General features: G+C 49.2%; 1 protein-coding gene across 1 annotated transcript in view; it reads left to right on the top strand.

The window, feature by feature from the left end:
- Window positions 1–19,597, top strand: part of Alpha-catr (alpha-catenin related) — a 216,549-nt gene that overhangs the window by 151,598 nt on the left and 45,354 nt on the right. Inside the window, exons 2-3 of the mRNA XM_077698542.1 lie at window positions 12,123–12,306; window positions 13,043–13,203. Of these exons, the coding sequence (XP_077554668.1) occupies window positions 12,123–12,306; window positions 13,043–13,203 (345 nt within the window). The remainder of the gene's footprint in view (window positions 1–12,122; window positions 12,307–13,042; window positions 13,204–19,597) is intronic.

Here is a 19,597-nt window from a genome sequence, read left to right as displayed (position 1 = left end):
ATTACAACAGCGCCACATCGCGGCTTTACTATCTTACTTTATTAGTACTGAGCTCATTCTTTCCCCCTACAACATTCCGTTGAAATAATCTATCCGGTTCGATGGTCTCATGCGCTGACCGCCAACTATTCCGTGAAAAATAAACCAGCCCTATCTTATAGTAAATGTGTAGCAAATGTCCTTCAAGCATAGCAAAATGAAGTATTCATAGCATTCGTATTTTAATTGTGAGACACTTTGACCACGCCCACTTCGCCATAATCAGCACAATATCATCGGACAATTTCCCACAACATCAGCATCATCATCACTGGGAGGGTTTCTTGACTGGAGTTTCCGAATATTCGGTAACCGTTTCCCCAATTCATACAGGCTGATTATATAGGGCCATGAGGTGGGCGTTTTAGCCCCAAAAAGCCACCCCGTTTCTTGGCCAATCCTTCTCGTGGGTATGTGCCACTCGAAAAGGAACAACAACAACAAAACCGGTAACGCTGTCCATCGTCTCTCAATGTAAGTTATTGCTGATCAATCTAACTGAAAATTATTTGACGGGAAATTTGCAAAATTGGCGGTAGAGCTCCGAGTTTAAAATGGTTCTGGCTGGTCATTTTTTGTCTCGCAGGTTTTGTACGTAATAATAAACGGGGTCTAACATTAGGAACTAAGAGCATCCGCTGATAGATGGGGAAGAGAACTGCTGTATTTTTTACACATTCCCAGGACGGTGTGTATGTGTATAAGGACAAATCCCACCAAAGTGCTGCAACCCGCTGGCTAAAATGGAGCGGGCAAGCGAACGTGCAGCGGACGAACGTCCCCGTCATCGTGACGCCGTTGCCTTCCCTTCACGCCGAGCTAAGCACTAAAGCGCAGCGTTTTCGGGCCCCATTTAACCGACGTCGCTGCTGCCACCGTGGAGTGCGTGCCGCCATTCCCGTGGTAATCGCAGCGGGGGCCCAAATTGAGGCTGCGCATCGCTTGGGGCTGACGCATTAACTGGAACGGCCAATCCTGGGGTGCACCTCTCGGTCCATTAAAATTTCAACTCGCCATGCGTTGGTTACTTTGTTTCTTTGTTTGTTTGTTGTTTTGTTTTGGAGTATCCGGGTGTTAAGAACGACATTTTCTGAAGTTGCCGCGGTTGCTCAGTGTGTAAAACGTTGTACTGCTGATTGTAGATACGCGTGTAAAGAGAACAAATTCTGTCATAGAAAGAACAACATTCTAGCGCTCCTATCTTGGGCCGGCCGATTGGGAGTTCTGCTTTTTTTGCCCCAAAACTTAATTTGCTCACCGCTCCGCCCATTCTTCTGTCTCCCTCTGCTTCACGATTGTCACGTGACGCTCCCTCTTACAGTTTCATTCCTCCATGGTGGTGAATAATGGGTAGCTTGGTCCTGACGATAGCGATTGGGATGTCGGGACGCACGTACGAACGACCTGCGACCTCAGAACCCCCCTCCCCCTCCACTCCTTCTACCTCGGCTAAGTAATAACAAAAAAAAAAATTCAGCGTGCACTTAGTCAATTCCTATGCGCTGTGAATGCGAAAGCATTAATGTCGAATTAAACGCTGCCCGGTGCTCGAAGAGTCCAGTTTTGCACTGCGAGTAACTGTCAGCGCTCGTCCGCCGCTTTTTGTCCTTCGTCTGTGTTCAGTTATACCCCTGTCAAACGTGCCTATTTAAGTGCACTTACACGGAGTGCACTTGGATAAAATGTCATTCGGGAGCAGCTAAACGGCAAACGCGAATGACACTTTACAAGGAACGCACTTTAAGCTGAGTGTGGTCCCCAAACACACTTTACCGGGGCCAGCTCGCCGAGTGAGTAATCTCGTGAACAGAAGTCCGAAAATCGGAAAAATTAACGTAAAACCGCGAGCGTTTAGATGATAATAAGTAACGTTAAAAGTTAATTATAGATATATTGCTTATTTACCTTTACAAAAATTGAAGCAGCGACGAAAAATAAGAAAATAACCTCTCTCTCAACAACGTGCCAGCGCCGCCTGGTGGGTGTTTTGCTCCATGGCAGCCGTTCTCTGCGGCGTTCTCGTAGGTGGTTTCTTGTGGCCCTGTGATTGTGTTCGTGTTTCAGCCTATTTCCGTTGTATTCAACGCTTTCAGATAATTTCCCCCGAACAATAATGCAGCTGTCATTCACTGCGCAGTGAATAACAGAAGATAAAAGCGCCGGTGTTCAGTCACCGTCCCGACTCTGTTTTTGTGGTCTTGTGCGATGCGCCGATTGCGATTTTAAACAATTCAAACACAACGAATTGTTTACAATATTCCTCACGTGATAAAGAGGGGGGATTTCAAGTAATTTTGCGTAATATTTACGCCGGCTATCGTCACTGACATCACGGCCAAGGGCACTTTATTTCGTCGTTTAGCAGCGCGCAGCCTAAGTGTCACTTGGGAAGCCCGAGTGCACTCGGCGGAAGTGCACTTAAATAGGCACGTTTGAATCAGCACGTTTGAATCAGTACCAACTCGCCCAATTGTCAGTTCTTCTGCATAACTGTGGCTGTTTAGCCGTTGTGTCAGGCCAGAGAGAGAGAGAGAGAGAGATTTAACAAAGGGTTACTGCAGCTTGGTGGCCGAAGACCGTAGTGCTTCGGCGACTCTGGCTGCACGTCCCGTGGGCTCCTTGAGAAGATCCAGGTTTGAACGACACAGCGCTGCTTCCGACGGGTAGAGGGAGGTGATGAAAGAGAAGGGGTCATATTTGCGGGACCGCTTATTAAGATGTTTCGCTGTGGACCGTTCTCCGCAGTGCTGGCAGAGTGTTGCGGGATATAGTGAGGGGTGAATGTAATGAAGAATGGCTAAACAGGGAAGGGATTCAGTTTGAAGCTGTCGCCAAAGGCGTTCCTCTTCCGCTTATAGGGATTGGTGGGTGGGAGGGTATTTGCGACGGGAGAGGCGGGAATGTGATGTCAGCGGGGCGCGTGCTTGATAAGCCGCCGAACATTGAACTCATGGCCGCAGCTGCAACTCTTCTGCTTTCCGCGTGGCTTACGCAGGCCCAGGCGTTGCTTAGCAGTGCGGTCCGTTACTTGCGTTTTTGTTATTGCAAAGTCCCTTCGAAGTCGAGTGGCAGTCGTTTCTTGCCGGCCTTTTCGGGGCCAGTTACTGCTTTCGCATAAAGAGCTAGTTGCCTAGAATAATCTGCGGTCTGTCCACTCCGACAAGCACGGTACGCCTCGAGCGCGTTAAACCGCAAACTCGAACTTCCCGTTCCACCAATCAGCGTAACCCTCCACCAACACCGCTGCGCAGCTACACGCGTGTGGCACATTTTCGTATTCAAACTGCCATGAACACATGTGTTTCAAACTGCTTGAAATTTCAGGTGTCGTGTTTCTGGGGTGAACTTCCGGTTCCTGTTTCTGGTACGGTGACTGGCTTGTATTGTAGCGCTAGTGGACTGCTGAAGAGGGACCTAATGACGGTCATGCAACTTGGATATGGCTATGTCCTCTTATTTAAAAAATCATGTAGCGCAAGGTGATGACAAATGTTGCAATATGCGAGCCTTTCCACGTAAGAAGAAATTCGAAGGTCGTTCCGCGAAGTGAACCCGTATTTCGCGTGAACGTACCTTCTCTCATTTTTAAAGAAGATAGTCTTTCTTGGGCAACTAAAACACAGACATTTTGGCCTGTCTGTGACTCGATTCAGCCACCTGACCAAAGTGGAATAAAATCTGCGCAATAGTCTTATATACTCACAGTCAAATCTAAATGTTTAAGTCCGGTGCCAATGTTCATACTTGTGAACATTGTTGAACAAGAACTACACATTACGCAAACATAAGGCAGAAAATCAATGCATAAGTAGTACTATCAGTGTTCCTTTATTAAAAAGTTAATGGATGCTTGGTTTTTACGATAGCAACTTTATTATTTTTTTTTTTTGCGAGAGATTGCCCTATGGCATAAGAAAATATTCTCATATGTACAACACTGCACCCGTAGCGCGCAAAACTTCAAGAAGATACCGGTGCTGGGGCCCCCATTTCCAGTGCTTTAGGTCTGGGGGTCTGCCAGGATGGAGCCCTGTGCCTCGGAGGTGTTGCGTTCGGGCATCTCGAAGGCCTGGGCAAGTCCAGAGCAAACGTTCAACGTCAGCTTCTGACGCACGAAGCACTCAGAAGGGGTAAGTGTACGCAAACGGCGCGAGATAGCGGTCAGGCCAAGCGTGTGTAACAGCTGGGGATAACGCCACCCCAACCTGAAGCCTCCGCAGCACGACCTCCTCCCAACGAGCGAGCCCACTGGGGAGGTCAGTTCCACGCCGTGGAAGTAAAGCACGCGTGGCGCGACGGAGGGTTTCCTTTTCCACCAGCAGTTCTTCTATCGTAGATACAGGAAGAAGTGGTAGTGGCCGTGGGAGGTCCCTGTTACAGGCGCGATCTGCCGCTGTATGAGCAGGAAGCATGTCCCGGCGAATCCATGAAACGCGGACAGGGCATGGGTAAGTGTCCATAATCTCGTGAATGCGTGCGGCCAGGCTTGTACAACGCGCAACGCGACGCAAATCCCGAATCGCTGCCGTTGAGTCCGTGTAAAGTTCCAGCCTGTCCCCAGTAGTCAAAGTCGATGCAAACGCCCGCAGGCCATCCCTAAAGGCAGTAAGTTCTGCTAGCAGGCTTAGGAGTGCACGGAGTGACTCGTACGCGCAGCTTGAATTTGATTTAGGGCAGCAAATGAAATACTACATCAACTGCAGAAAACCGACGTCTGCTCTTGCCCGCGCTACCTCTCGATGGCATTTAAGAAATCCAACTGCAACAGCAACGAAAAGTTCCACTAGATAGGTCTCACGTTCCGCTTGGAACGCTCGTGGAGAAGGGCAACGTGATTCTATAAACGTTGTAGTACGGTACCTCGATTCACGCGCGTCTCCGCCGTACGGCAGCGCTAGCATCGAGGCACCCGACTTGGAGCAGTGGAATGCGGTAAATTTAATTCGACTTGAGCAAACCTCTAGCGTGTTATCTTGGGACGAACGAGACGGGAAAGGAACAGCATGAGAAGTGAGCGGGAAAGAGAAGGGAGGCATTTGCTTGCCAGGGGCGCCGCCAGTCGACTATCGTCTTTCGGCGACATTTGCAACGAAAGGAGCAGACACGAGGCCGTTTTTTTCTTCTGTCATTTTAAATCGAAGCCTTTTGCGCCTCACTTGCATCGTAGATCGTTACACCAAGGCGCACTGCAGGAAAGCCAACTTTACACAGTGGGCTTCCACAAAGGTCTGTGAGAAATGATGATGATGATAATGAAACAAGAAAAAAAAACGCTTCCCGTGGTCGGAATCGAACCTGGCTCCCTCGTGTTATGAAGCCGACGTCTAACAGTTTGCACCACTCCGACAAGGTCGAATCAGTTTGGATCTCGGACTTTCTATTTGACACAGGTTAAACCCTAGCTTCGCGTTTAACCATCGTTCTCTTGAAGGGCTTTGATTTTTTTAATGTAAGTATTCTCCTATAGTCCTTCCCATTTTTCATCTTAGTGTTTGTCTAATTAATTCGCCTGTTTTCGGCCCGCTTCACGGCAGCACCATTGCGTGCATCAATTTGCCGTGAACATATCTGCGTTGCTGAGCTGGCGCTGAGCCAACTTTTGTCGCCCGGCTTCATGCGCGCGCTGCGTGAATCTCAAAGGGACACTGAAGTGATTTGTAAACATTCCGGCATTACTAGCGCAAATTGTAGTCTGAAGTCCCTATAGGCCATGTTTCGACCACTCTGGGTGTGTTTACAGAAATTAATTTAGTAGAAAAATCAATTAAAAAATGCTGTCTGCATCCTCGTCCATTTTCTGTGGTCTTTTCGTGCGACGTCAGGAGGAAATGACTTGGCTTGACTGCGCTCCTGCACGGCTCGCCGACCTTCCGACAGAGTCAGTCGGCCCCGTCGCGATTCGTTCGCTCAGTTGAAACTAAGCCACGACACGTTTGTGAATGAAAGAACGTGCCTTTCTTTAGTTTTTTTAGTGTGTGCACTGTATCAAGCTCGAAGCCCAGGTCGCTCCACACGAGCGCTGTACAAGCGGACATCTGACGCTTCGCTGGTTGGTATACGCTAGTAGAAAAATCTAAGGCTAATTGAAGGCGGGAGAAGAGTCGGCGAAGTTAATATAGGTACTAAGTAAGTAAATTCAACTGAAACTTTTACCGTACAGCGTAAAACTAGGGTGCGGGAAGCACTTTTTTTGCGCTGGGTGAACAAGCACAGCGGTCAGCAGCACGACCCCACATGTGCGAACGCTTCTCCGTCTAAGAAATGAAATTGCTAGACGTGAGGTATTGTCATCTAAGCTGCTTGAAATGTAAGAACTAAATAAAAATGTACACTGGTTATACATTGTATACCCCATATTTCCGTCTCTGGCAGCTCTGGCTTGTGGCCGAGTGGTGAGCGCTAGGTATGTTATTTTGCAAGTCGCAAGTTCGAATCTCCTAGGGTACATCCTTTTTTTTTGTAAATTAATTTCTTTGTTTTCGGCCCATGTTTTTTATACTGAATTCACCATTTTTGTGCCGTAAGGTTCATTGCTTCACGGGCGAGTTTGCAGAACGCGCACAGACTGGCACTGACGCGCGAGCGAGTTCTCGTTGGCGTGCTGTTGCCATAAGTACCGACTGCTTCCGGGCAGTGGGCCCAGGCCAGAATCAGCAGACCCTTGGCCTGGTACGAACACGCTTTTTACGATACAGGCATGAGTGAGGCAAGCTCCAAAGATAGGGGAAAAGCGCATTGCATTTGAGCGTCTGCGATGACGCGGAGGGCGTTCATCCACTGCGTAGGCCTCGGCTAGTGATTGCTACGACTCCAAGCCGTCCTGGTAGGCTTATCTGGGGCATTTGACAGCCGACAACATGGCAGAAGCGCGGTATGGCGATTATTGAGATATCGAGAATGTCCGTCCAACGATAACGTCGGATGCCAAGCATGTTGTTTCACGGAACCGAAACCAAAACTTATTTAAATGCTAATCTTGGACATCGTCCAATTACGTAGCACCTTTACCTGACGTCACTGCGGTTAATTGGTGCAGCCGCTGCAAACCGCGCATGGTATACCTTCACTTCTTTCAGGCTTTATAAAATGAATAGCGCCTTATCCCCCGGATAAACGATGTTGTTAGTCTACGCAGCGCAAGCAAAAACGGGAGCTTGACAAATTCACTTCGGTGTGTTTTTAAAGGTAAGGATCATACACGCACACTCGTAAAATTGAAAGTCGTTTCACAGCGGTAAATGCGGGTGGTAGCGCTCAAATAGGGGAAGCGTATGCGCAGTAGCAGACGACGCGCTTCCACCGTTTCCGCCTGCAGCGCCACACAACGATTATCCCGGGTGTTGCCTAGCAACACCTTTTCTTGCTTGCGTGGCATGTGATAGAGCGATATTGCCTATAGCGACGCTCTTACGGATACCCGTGGTCTAACACCGGTATATTCATTTTCCGATGGCGCGTGCCTTTGGTTAGCTGGCTTCATACATTTTCGGCGCGAATCTTCAATATGGGGCAACGTGGGTTATAATATAGGATCACGCGTAAAAAGGCAAGAAAGACCAAGAATAGTTTGACGGACTGTGCCGTATGCTTCTCTGCCCGTTCCCTTTTGCGAACCGTGCACATTTCGTATGAGTGACGTCGTCCGTTCATAAACGCCGGTCCGCACCGCATTCCCGGACGATCCGTCAGTCCATTAGCGCGAAACGTCGACATACTAACGAGGTGACAGTCTCTACACAAAAGCGCCAGACCCGGGCGCGCGCGCGCGCCCACGCACGCACGTGCGCGGCCCCGGTGCCTGCACAAATGGGGGTTTGCGGTCGGAAAAAGGGACGCGATTGGTATTCTCTCTGGCGTCGCCACCGCCGCCAGCCGCCGCTACCTCAACAGCGATGACAAAGTGCAGATCGGTCGTAGTGCGGGGCGGTGCCGCCGCCGGTGGACTCCCGGTCGTAGGCGGCGGGAACCGAATCCGTAATCATCCGAAATCGGACAAGGCCTGCTAGCGCATTCACCTCCGAGTTAAAGACAGACATTCCTGATTTTCCTCCGCCGTGTTCTTAATACCGCGCCACTCGCTGCTGATAGATTCATTTCTTTTTATGTAGCCACTTTTGCTTTCTTTATTGGTTCAATCATTCGACAAACTACCTCTGGCGACTCAGTTTTCAAGCCTTCGTTTACCTGGGTGGTGGTGGCCGTGCAAACCGCACGTCCCGAGGAGTATCTGGCCGCGCCTATTTGATTGCCGGCTGCCGGTATTGAGTTTCGGTGCATGACCGACCGTGCTCGCGTATCGATCTGACGGATTCATAAGCAAAGGACACCTCCAGCTGGCTGATGCTGCGCCGTGCTGTTTGGTCTTGGGCGTCACCGGTCATAACTCAACGCGTCGCCACTTCGCCTCCATCTGTGGACATTCCGCGAGAGTCGTCGGCGGTGACAGGTTCACATACAATGCGGGAGGCCGCCGGTTTCCCAACGTGGCAGGGAACCTGTGGGTGGCACGCACGCGTGGAACGCCGCAAACTGCTGCGCGATGTTTGCTCCATGCCTTAATGTCGCGAGTGGAGACGCGCGAGACATGTCAGACGCAGTTGCCAGAGTTGTGGCACGTCACTTCGGGCATGCATGTTTGGACGTTGCGCCACGCCGATGGAATTGCGAAGGAGAAATTGCGGTTGAAAGTGAGGTACCGATGTGATGTTTGAAAAATCTCCAAGTTTGCGTACCCGTGAATAACTGCAGTTCTTTAGCAGTGACAGAACCATCTGGAACGTCCGTTAGTCGCCCCATGTTCGGTTATTTTGGTCTGTTTAGTGTAGCGTACTGCCTATACGTTTTGAGGCGTTGAACATATACATTAGGTAGCCTGACAGCACACTCAGCTGCAAGGCGTAGTGCAAGGAGTTTTCATTCGTGAATTGAACTGCCCGAAAATGGGTGAATGGAAATGGTAAGAACAAGAAAGGCAAAATTTGAAGAAGCTACGCCCCTTTCGTGCGCTTAGGAGTGAGAGAAAGAGAGAAAGACTTTATTTATGGCCAGCAGGGAGTTGAGGTCGGGATGCGCAGGGCCTCCACATCCCACCCACGTTCACGACGTCTTCGGGACTAGGCCCCGCCGGCGTCGGCGTGAGCGGTGCGCGAAAGGTACTCGGGAGTTCGTCCCTTTCCCCCCCGTCTGCGACTCGCTCCGCTTCTGCCTGGCGAGAGCAGCCTCGAGCTGCTGGACGGCTAGAGTTTGTGCGTCCAGGTCCGTCGTATATACGGCACTCGTTATGGTAAGCACCAAGCACAATGGCACCATAAAATACGTGGTGTGTAGCACGTGATGTGCAGCACTCCCCATAATTTCGCTTCGACGAAGCGAAATTATGTGGAGTAGTTCGCAAGCTGAAAGTGCGTCACTTGGACACCGGTATGTAAGAATGTATACCCCGCACATTTTATCGAGGCAGTGCCACGCTAGCAATCAGTCAAACGTAAATCTACACTTTTTAAGAACGAATTGCGGAAGGACGTGGAACGGTATATCACGGTAAAAAGAACGCAGGAAGTGTATACGTATGATCCTCTTAGCCGAGCTTGCTTGCTCAGGACGGATAGAAGAATAGAGCTTTGTGCGCAAAGTACCCACCATTAGTCGTGAGTTCCGAAGGACGCAATTACATTTGCTTTACTTTAGGGGGGACGTGCGTTGAGTGGATCAAACGAAGACCATGCAGCGTGTAACCGAGGGTATTTTTCGCCTTTTGGGGAATACGATGGCCTTTGCGCGCATTTTAATCCCCGCGCCCCTTTGGGTTTCGTCTCCCGCCATGCTGCTTATCTACAGCTTCCAAACGACTAAGTGATTTACTTGAAAGAAGAAAGGAACTTCGAAATACTGCTGGTAACGCTGGGAAGGCTTGCACCAGAGACGCTTCGCACTTCTATGGCTATACAGTATACCGCCAGTGAGCGGGGCTAAGTGCTGGCAAATAGGACGACGTCAAGAGATCGCCCTACAGGAAACACTTTGTGTACGTCAAGAGATCGCCCTACAGGAAGTACTTTGTGTGGTACAGTTTATACTGTGGCAAACATTTTTTCTACACATATTTTGTTAATCTTTACGCCAAATACGTGCATGTACCCGCCGCGGTGGCTCAGTGGCTAAGGCGTTGCGCTGCTGAGCACAAGGTCGCGGGTTCGATTCCCGGCCGCGGCGGCCGCTTTTCTGATGGAGGCGAAAAGCAAAAACGCCCGTGTGTACGAGATTTCGGCGCACGATAAAGATCCCCAGGTGGTCAAAATTAATCCGGAGCCCTCCACTACGGCGCGCCTCATCGCCTGCGTTGCGTCGGCGCGTTAAACCCCACAATCATCATCAAATACGTGCATGTAATTCCCGTGAAGCAATTGGATAGTGGCTGACTCTCTGAAGTATTTATTGAGCATTAAGCTCACGCATTCGTTTTTTGTTTGTTTTTTCATAAACTCGGATTGATATTAGTAATGGATATTGGTAAGTGAGGTGTGACTGACTGATAAACGCTAATTAAGATACCAAAGAGAGTAAACATTTCGCCTTCGTGAGCACCGCCGCCCATGTGCCGTTGCTCATGCACCATGACACTATCAAGATTTTGCGGAATATCATCTTTAAAGCGAAGCTTCAGTGCCCTCGCTGATGCCGTTGTACGCCAATACGCCCTGCAGGAAAGCCAACTTTCTCTGACCATTTTGATGAATGATCGTTGGTGAAGTGAAAGAAAGAAAAAAAACGCTTCCCGTGGCCCGAATCAAACTTCGGTCTCTCGCGTTATGAAGCCGGCTCCTATCTGATTGTTCCATTCCGACACAGTGGACGCGAACGCCAAGCAGCAGGTACCGATTCGCACCGTACACCCCAAACCCAAACGTTAGGCCTACGGAGTGCACACCCGGGAGTTGCTGTGGGTATTCTAGAAAAGCGATACGTACCTCCAGAGTAGCACATACTCGCAGTGTGGGACTGGCCACCCAAAGAGTCCATCACGAGAAAGCTTCGCGTTCAACCATTGCCGTCGTTAGACGGAGGGGGTGCATGATTTTTGGCGTATGTTTGACATCAAAACTGGCTGTCTATAGTTCATTCCACAAGCTAGGTGCAGCACTGTGGATGCTAGATTGTTGTCAACAGCCCGCCCCCTCAGCGGGCCTAACTCACCGCGAAGGAAGCGACAAAAGGCGCCGGGGCCTTGCGGTTCCACTTACCGAGAGGGGAGAAGGGAACGTCCTTTCAGGACCCCCTTAACGGCGAGTTAGGCGCCCCCAGTGGGCGCACTGTTGACAACAATTTAGCCTCCACAGTGCTGCACCCAGATTGTGGTATGAACTATAGTTGTTCGTGCTTCTCGTAAATGAGGCTCATTGGTCTCAGACATGAGGTACTTATGGGCTTACCGCAGTGCTTGGCCGCTCAATCTCACCGTCGCTCTAAGCGACTTCTCTTTGCCCTCGCCGGTTTTCGAAGGGCATGAAAGTACGAAAGTATAAATTGTGGTTATACACGCCTGCGCCACGCTTGGGTTATGAAGTGCAATGTAGTGGACGCCTGCAGGCTAATTTAGACCTCGGCATCCAAGTGGTCAGTAGTGCAACGCCGTAGCCACTTAACTACCGCAGTGAGTATTATTGAAGAGTATTGGAGCTCATACGGCCTCACGGCACAAATGCGCCAATGTAGGCCTTGGTATAGCGCAAGGTGTCTATAAATTTTTTAATAGTCATGACCGTGACAACGGGCATCTTAATGATAAACTTAATGTTTTTCAGCGGGTGTTCTTTCAGCGCCTAAGCGCCGCACTGGCGGCGCTTTTAGGCGAACGTGTTTTCGCATCTCACTCTGCAGTGACAACGTGTACGCACGTCCAGAACGCTATAGTGCGTTCTTACGTGAGCGCGCTGGCGTTTCCGTTCCACTCAGCCAATAGGCGAGAAGCACGAAACGTCGAAACGTATACATTTATTGCTGCGCTATCGCAAGAAAACGTTCGCGGGAAATGTTCGAACGTGGCGCGCCTATAATAACGTCGCGTGCGTGTGCCTTGGACGCAGATCAGCACGCTGGTGAGCGCCAAGGACCGGGCGGTGCGCAGCGAACAGGCTGTGCGGGCGCGAGTGGGCCAGGCGGTGAACCTGGCTGTGGAGCGGTTCGTCTCGGTTGGGGAGACCCTGGCCGACGACAACGTAGAGATCAAGCTCGACATGTACGACGCGTGCCGCAGTGCCCGCGCCGCCGGTAAGGCTGCTCTCTCTCTCTCTCTCTCTCTCTCTCTCTCTCTCTCTCTCTCTCTCTCTCTCTCTCTCTCTCTCTCTCTCTCTCTCTCTCTCTCTCTCTCTCTCTCTCTCTCTCTCTCTCTCTCTCTCTCTCTCTCTCTCTCTCTCTCTTCCCCTCTCTCCCTTTCTCTCTTCATTCTGCGGCTATCGCTGAGGAATATTAAACGTCGAGTATAATAAGTAGCTTTCCGGCTATACTACTTTACTGACGTAAAAAAATGTAAACAACTTCTCCTCGTTGTATAGCTGTGCTATCTGTGGAGTCCTGGTGCTGGAGACAAAGAAGAGTGTCCAGGCTTCATTTTAGGTATAAATGTAATCAGAAGTGTAATGCAGCATTTTTTTTTACTTCATTCTGGATTCAACGATGAGAACTGGCAGTTAAAAAGAATAACCGTAAGTATTCTGGTACACATGCAAAGTGTTGCACTCCGTGTTTTAAGGCTCAAGTGGCTTCTTCGGGCCAAGCATAGTGTCGCTGCTTTGGCGTAGAAGCGGTAAAAATAATTCGCATTATTGATAACCTTTAAGTCAAATGGCCATCTTGAGCGGGTCACTGACAGCACCGGCTTAAGCTATGGGCCGAGATGACTTCGGGCTACGCTCTGCACATACGCGGCATAGACGCTACCTGTGCACGTGTGCGCGTGCTTGGGAATCTACATCGTTCCTTGCCCCTCTCCTCCTCCTTTTCGCAGGCGCCAGCATCGAGCAGTTGTGCGACGTGCGGCTAGACGAAGCGGCCGAGGACCGGGGCGCCCTGGCGCGAGCAGCCCGCGCCCTCCTCGCCTCCGTCACGCGCGTCCTCCTCCTAGCAGACACCGTCGTGGTCAAGCAGCTTCTCAGCGCCAAAGACAGGGTACGTCGTCCTCCTTGTAGTGCTCCAGCAGTCCGACCTCTCCACCTTTCTGGTTATGCAACGTGCGAGCTTCTTTTCCTGTTAGGGAGGAAAAGAAGTTTGCCTTCAAAGTTTGCTTCACAGCAAACACACTTGTGTTGTGGTGAAGCCTGCAAATAAGACTTACCATGCGGGGGAAGCTAGTACAGGGCTATCTGAAAATTATAATGATACATTTAATAATAAATTACGATAATTCACGCCACGGGAGGCTGAAATTGGTAGGCAGGCCAACACTCAATTATTCCATTAAGTTCGTATAATTTAATGCATGTTGTTTTATGTTGCAGGTGCAAGATTTAAACGTGTGTTTCTGCAAATTAAGCTTTCGCAATTTTTTTTTTCGTGCATGGTGTTACGGTGCGTGCAAGCGCTGGTAAAATGGAGCCGGCTGCGGCGTTTTCTCTGGCTTTCTTCGGAACCAAGTGAGTGCTTGAAGTAGCACAATAACTATTTTAAAATAACAGGATCCTGACGCCTAAAGCACTGAAAGAACTGCGCTCAAGTTGTGCGGCGCGGAGTAGGGGAGGGACCTGGTTCCTGGATGAAGTAAGATTCCTATAGGGTTTGCCTAGCAGCGCGTGCAAGGAATTATTTGTCCGATTACGAAATTACCCCGCTTTGCTTACTTGCCTAGAATACTCCGAGCTTGGAATTGCTGCGTGCGCATAAAGCAAGGAAAGCTGTTGTTGTGAAGCGCTTGCATTAAAAAATAAGTACAGCCGTGTGGATAGTGCGACGTCGTACCCGTTGTATCTTGACGAAAATCATAAAGCAAACAGACAAAATGATTTCTCAGTGAAGTGATTTTGGATGAAGCGGGAAGTTATTTATGTTTGCAAGCTGTGGCCCATATGTTTCTTGCTTCAAAAAAGCGTGATTCTGGGCTAATTGAAACAGCTAGAATTTTTAAAATACTTCTTAGCGCGCAAATACAGTAAACGGCGTTCCTCCTTCCCCTTTTCCGTGTTTCGATCTTTTCAAGTGCTTCGTTTCCTGGGTTTCGTTTCTTAAGTATTTCGCGAGTTGGTCGCCGGACGCTAGGGAGTGAAGAGGCCCCCGCCAAAGAGTCTCCGAGTGCCTCCAGCCCTTATCCTTGAACTACGGCCATAGGCAGGAAAGACGCGATGTTCGTAGCAACGTTCAACGACGCTGGCCCCTTCGTAGAACTCAATGTTCTCCACTCGCGCCCCTGTATTTCAGACGTCGTGAAAGCGCACGCTTTCGGTTCTAAACTCCCCAGGCAATGTCATGCAACCTAACAAATGTGAACCGGCCTCCATTTCTTAATGTCGAATCCCCGGCGCATATCCTGGCACGAAGCACGAAGCACGCTTACTGGAGCACGCTTATTGGACCGCTCACACGCCCTCATTCCGCACATCCCAATTTACCTGGGAAGCTGACCGGCTGCCACTTCCACCTCATCCTTTTCAGGGAAGAAACAGTAGACCACGCTACAGAAGAGGAGAGGCAAGACAAGGACAGTCACTGGACTGTCCAGTGACTGTCCTTGTCTTGCCTCTCCTCTTGTGTAGCGTGTTTCCACTGGTTTTTCCCTGAACATCATGAACCAACAGGCCCAGACTTCCACTTTCCACCTCATCTTTCTCGTTTCCGTACGGACCATCGCCCCATCCCCTCATCTCGCCTCCAACTGCGTAGAACTAGGTTCGTAAATTTCGGGGGCTTTTTTTTTTTTTTTCTATCGAAATCCGGATGCTGCTTTTCTGGGTTGTAGTTTTTGCTTCGGGAAAGTTTTAAGTTCCTCGGAGTGTTTGTTTCGCCATTTACAGTAGGGAAAATTTCAGCGGTGTTGTTTATTCGGCTGAAATGTATCTTTAACCGGTGGTCTCCACATATCAAAATCCGCATTAAGTCCTTAAAGGAGAGAGAGAGAGAGAGAGAGAGAGAGAGAACACTGGATTAAACAAATTATTTTCTGCAGCGGTGAAGGGATGCGTGATTCCAAACACCTTATTATAATATGTACGAGCGTAATTTTGGTGTTATCCTTCGTGGTTGTAGCACGTTCCTTTCACCTCACGATCCATGGAACGTCGAGAAGGATTTTTCACGTTCGTGCCGGGTACAGGGAAAGCCTCCAAAAACATTGCGGGCATTGTAAAAACAAAACGAAAATTCCGGGTTATCTCCACTAACGTGAAACCTGGAGGGAGCATGCAGTGTATAAGTGGCGACTTGGCGTTTTTGCCCACGGAAATGAAACCGTTGGGGGGGTAGAGGTACACAGGTTTGCTGTGAAATTCTCGTGTCTTTGAAGCACGAAGCATTCTAGCGCGAGGCGTTGGAAAACGAGTGTCCTGTTGATTTAGAACCGTGACTATATGATACTACGACGACATGAGACGCCGACAGCCCGAGCCCCTAAAATATATACGCGACAGTCCGCCGCCCACACACGCGATAACTGCATTGGTTCAACGACTGCCCAAGAAGCCAGGAGAATGGATGGGTAGTAAGGAGAGGATCGGGTGAGAAGCGCTAAAGCCTGATCACAAGCGTCTGTAGCGCTGCAAAATACAAACTTCAAATAAAGTGAGCATTTGGAACTGCATCTGCAAGTAGTCCCTCGCCTTTGAAAATGGCTGACCGGTCGGCGACAAAAGCCTCGCATCTTTCGTAGAGCATGCTAGAACTACAAATTCACCCCGTCATTCAGTCTGTCTCGAAGCTTTTCCTCTGGTGCGGTATTTAGTAAGCATAAATTAAACTATAAAAAACTAATTATCAGAAGCTAAATTTGGGCTTAGCAAAGCTCGACGTGTAGTCCTTCCTGCACGAATTTTCTTACTTCCCCTACAGCGCGTTTGATGCACGCAAATTTTAAATTTTTTCCCGGCTCTCGCTATGAACGTCCAATGTTTCGTCGCCTCGGCACATGGCTTTTCACAGAAAATTATTACATTTCGGTGCTGGAAACGGAAACTTGGAAATCCGAAAGCCAACATAAGAGAATATACTTTTTTATATATCCATGCCGTAGATTCTCAAAATTTGAACTTATCTGCGCAACTCCAAGTCCTGATAAAATTAATTTTACTGGTGGATGGCTCTGCAAGCTTTCCGCAGTTACCTGAATACACGGTGCGTTACGTAAAGCCATAGGTGGGACCTTTAAATCCACCTCAATGCCTCAATGCGTTTCTTCACCCCTTCACCCCGAGTAGTCTGAGTGGCGCTGGCTACCATCCCCAAGCGCAGGAAACAAAAATACCTGAACATAAATACCCCAGAAAGTGGAGGGGAACATAAATACCCCAGAATACCCCGCCGGTAGCGTAGTGGTCATCACACCAGACCGGTATTCTGGAGGTCGTGGGTTCGGATCCCACCTGGCGGGCATTTTTTTCTCCACTTTCTTTCTTTGTTTCCAAATTCTTTATCCGTTTCAAAGGCCTATCCCATCCTTCCCTTTGCTTTCCGAGGTTTTCTTGACTACCAGCCCTTATTTCTGTATTATTTCAACGAGCCCCTAATTTCCTATTCTGATTTGCTACGTGCATAGCGAGGGCCTCTGTTCTGGCAGTCTTGGTGCCGTAGGGAGCTTAAGAGGGTTCAACGCTGGTCGACCACTCTCGACATGTCGTAGACACTCGAGTCACGGCCCGGGGGTTAAAAAGAAGGTCCTCTTCACCCCGAATAGTCCGAGAGGCGCTGGCTACCACCCCCAAGTGCAGGAAACAAAAATACCTGAACATAAATACCCCAGAAAGTGGAGGGAAAGATAGCCCCGCCGGTAGCGCAGTGGTCATCGCACCAGACCGGTATTCTGGAGGTCGTGGGTTCGGATCCCACCTGGCGGGCATTTTTTCTTCACTTTCTTTCTTTCTTACCAAATTCTTTATCTGTTTCAGTGACCTACCACATCCTCCCCTTTGCTTTCGAAGGTTTTCTTGATTGTCAACCCTTATTTATGTTATATATATACAGTCAAACCTGGCTATAACGAACCCGGATAGAGCGAATTATGCTATATATCGAACAAAAATAATTCAGTTACGGAAATACATGGGAAACATATTCCTTATAACGAAGTTCACATCCGATATATCGAACTCTGGGCGCCTAGAATGGCCGCCGAAATGCATGATCCCGGAGCGGCGATTGAGATGTGGATTGGCCGCGACCACGGAGCAAGAGCCGCGACTGAGACATTGCGCCTCGCACGGAGCGACGTGACGCCCAATACTTTCCTGAACTGTTTCCGACGCGCGGGACTCGTGACGGAACCCCCCCCCCCCCCCCCCCCCAGTCAGTGAGTGCGGACCAAGACAGCAGCATCGGTGAACTGTGGGAAGAGCTCGCCGACGTTCCCGATGATGTCGCCAGTGAAATCCGTCCGACGCTCATAATGAAGCTCTTTCGGCGGTCGATGTGCTCCGCCAATGCTTCTTAGATTTTTGAGGACACGGACTCGAACTGGTGCAAACAATGTTTCGTGTAGAGAATGCTATGCTAGTTGAAGCCGCCAAAACGAAAGTGAAAACAAAAATCACCGTTTTTTTTTTTTTTGCAACGTGGGCAGTTAAGGCGGAAAGTAGCTTTGATACTTGCAATAAATGGATTATTTTGGTCTGGTAATGGCTAATGTACTGTGTTCGTTTCTGCATACGCGGATGGCGGAGTTGGGGAGGGGGCGGGGGCCTCCCGCCGATTGCGAACTCGTAACAATAAGCTCGTTATAGGTGGGTTCGGCTATATCGAACTAATCGCGGTGCATATTGCAGTTCGCTATAAACAAATTTGACTGTATATATATATATATATATATATATATATATATATATATATATATATATATATATATATATATATATATATATATATATATATATATATTGTACCAAGGCTAATGAGCAGCTCTTGTACGCCATCAGCTTATCGGGGTATGCGCCGCATCAGGAAAGAGTGCCATGCGATCGTGGCCAATCTATGCACGATTGTATGCGCGCACGCTGGTAGCAGCGGAAGAAGTACCGCACAAGGTGCTCGGCGCGCGAGTTCGGCCATCGTCCGTACGCTTGTACCTACGCTCGCCTTGCTTCTGCTCCTGCCAATAAACGACGTTTTGTCTACTACCGGAGGGTCAACTATATCCCTTACAATATATTTAAAGTGCCCTACAATTACTTACTATTAGCTCTAACTCCGTATTCGCAAAGGAGAACCCAGCAACTCTTTCTATTCGGCGCTCGCCGGCACCCACCATTCGTGGACACACTGCTTTATAAACTGCCATAAACTTCGAGCTCGGCTCAGCGTCCTCACTGTGCCGATTGCTCGTATTACACCGTGCGCCCTTCCGATTGTGACTGCCTCTCTTCCAAGTGTGGCAACAGTTCACTTGGCCGTACTGTTATAGCCGTACTATTACTGTTAAAGAGCTGCTTTCCCGCATTCTGGGTAACTACGTGGTGAAGCACGCTTCACAGGCAGCTGTCGGTAGGGCCGTCGAAGTGAATTCGCCGAACTCAATTTGCGGCTACCTTGGCGCACTTTAATTCGTTTTCCTTTAGAACATGACCGGTGACCCATGTAGGTCATCAGATATATCCTTGTGCATTGGCTGCTGCTGCCGTGTCGGTGGCGGAGCTCTGCTGCATTTTCTTTCAAGCCGTCTTTCTCCACGGTTTGATGGGGGAAAAAAAAAAAGAGAGAAAGGAGATGCCCATGCGGGTGATATTTTGAAGGACCTAAAAAAAAACGCCTTGCATTACTTTGCGCTTCATATCGCAGTGATAGTTACACCTTGTGGAACAGAAGGTCTCTTCATTTGTCGTTTAACAGTGCCCAGAACTGCACCAAAGCAGCCTCGTATTTAATAATACGTTCTCTTAATTCGTACTCAGTGCGGGTGGAGCCAGGCATACAGGGCAGCAAAAGGCAAGGCTGCCCATACCAACAAGACTTGCTTACCCGATATTTTACCATAGAATTTCTTTTGCGAGAGCAACTTTTGTCTGCCCAAGGAGTGCTCGAAACTGCTCTGGGCAGGCAAATAAATTAAAAGAGGCCAAGAGATGCGGACTCGAATTTTTCTTCGTGCTGACGAGCAAGCGGCGTTCCTACTCCGCGACGTACATTGCCAGAACTGAAACTCGCACCACTTGCCTCCACCTGGATGTGTTGAACTCATCAACGCAAAGCTCAACTCCAAACACTAGCACATTTTAAAAGTCGTTTTGCGTCAGAGGCTACAACCATTTTTCGGCACTTGGCTAACTAGGGACACTTTAACCGTCGCTTTTTAATTGTAGGTAAGCCAAGAAAGTGGTATTTAGTCATGGAGTCCATGGATTTAGTCTTGTTCCGTTGGCCATGATGACGGTAC

This window comes from Haemaphysalis longicornis, unplaced genomic scaffold (genome assembly GCF_048455015.1).
Source record: "Haemaphysalis longicornis isolate Haplotype H1 unplaced genomic scaffold, Haemaphysalis longicornis Haplotype H1 scaffold_2, whole genome shotgun sequence".
Lineage (NCBI taxonomy): Eukaryota > Metazoa > Arthropoda > Arachnida > Ixodida > Ixodidae > Haemaphysalis > Haemaphysalis longicornis.
This window is presented reverse-complemented; position numbering and strand designations above follow the sequence as displayed.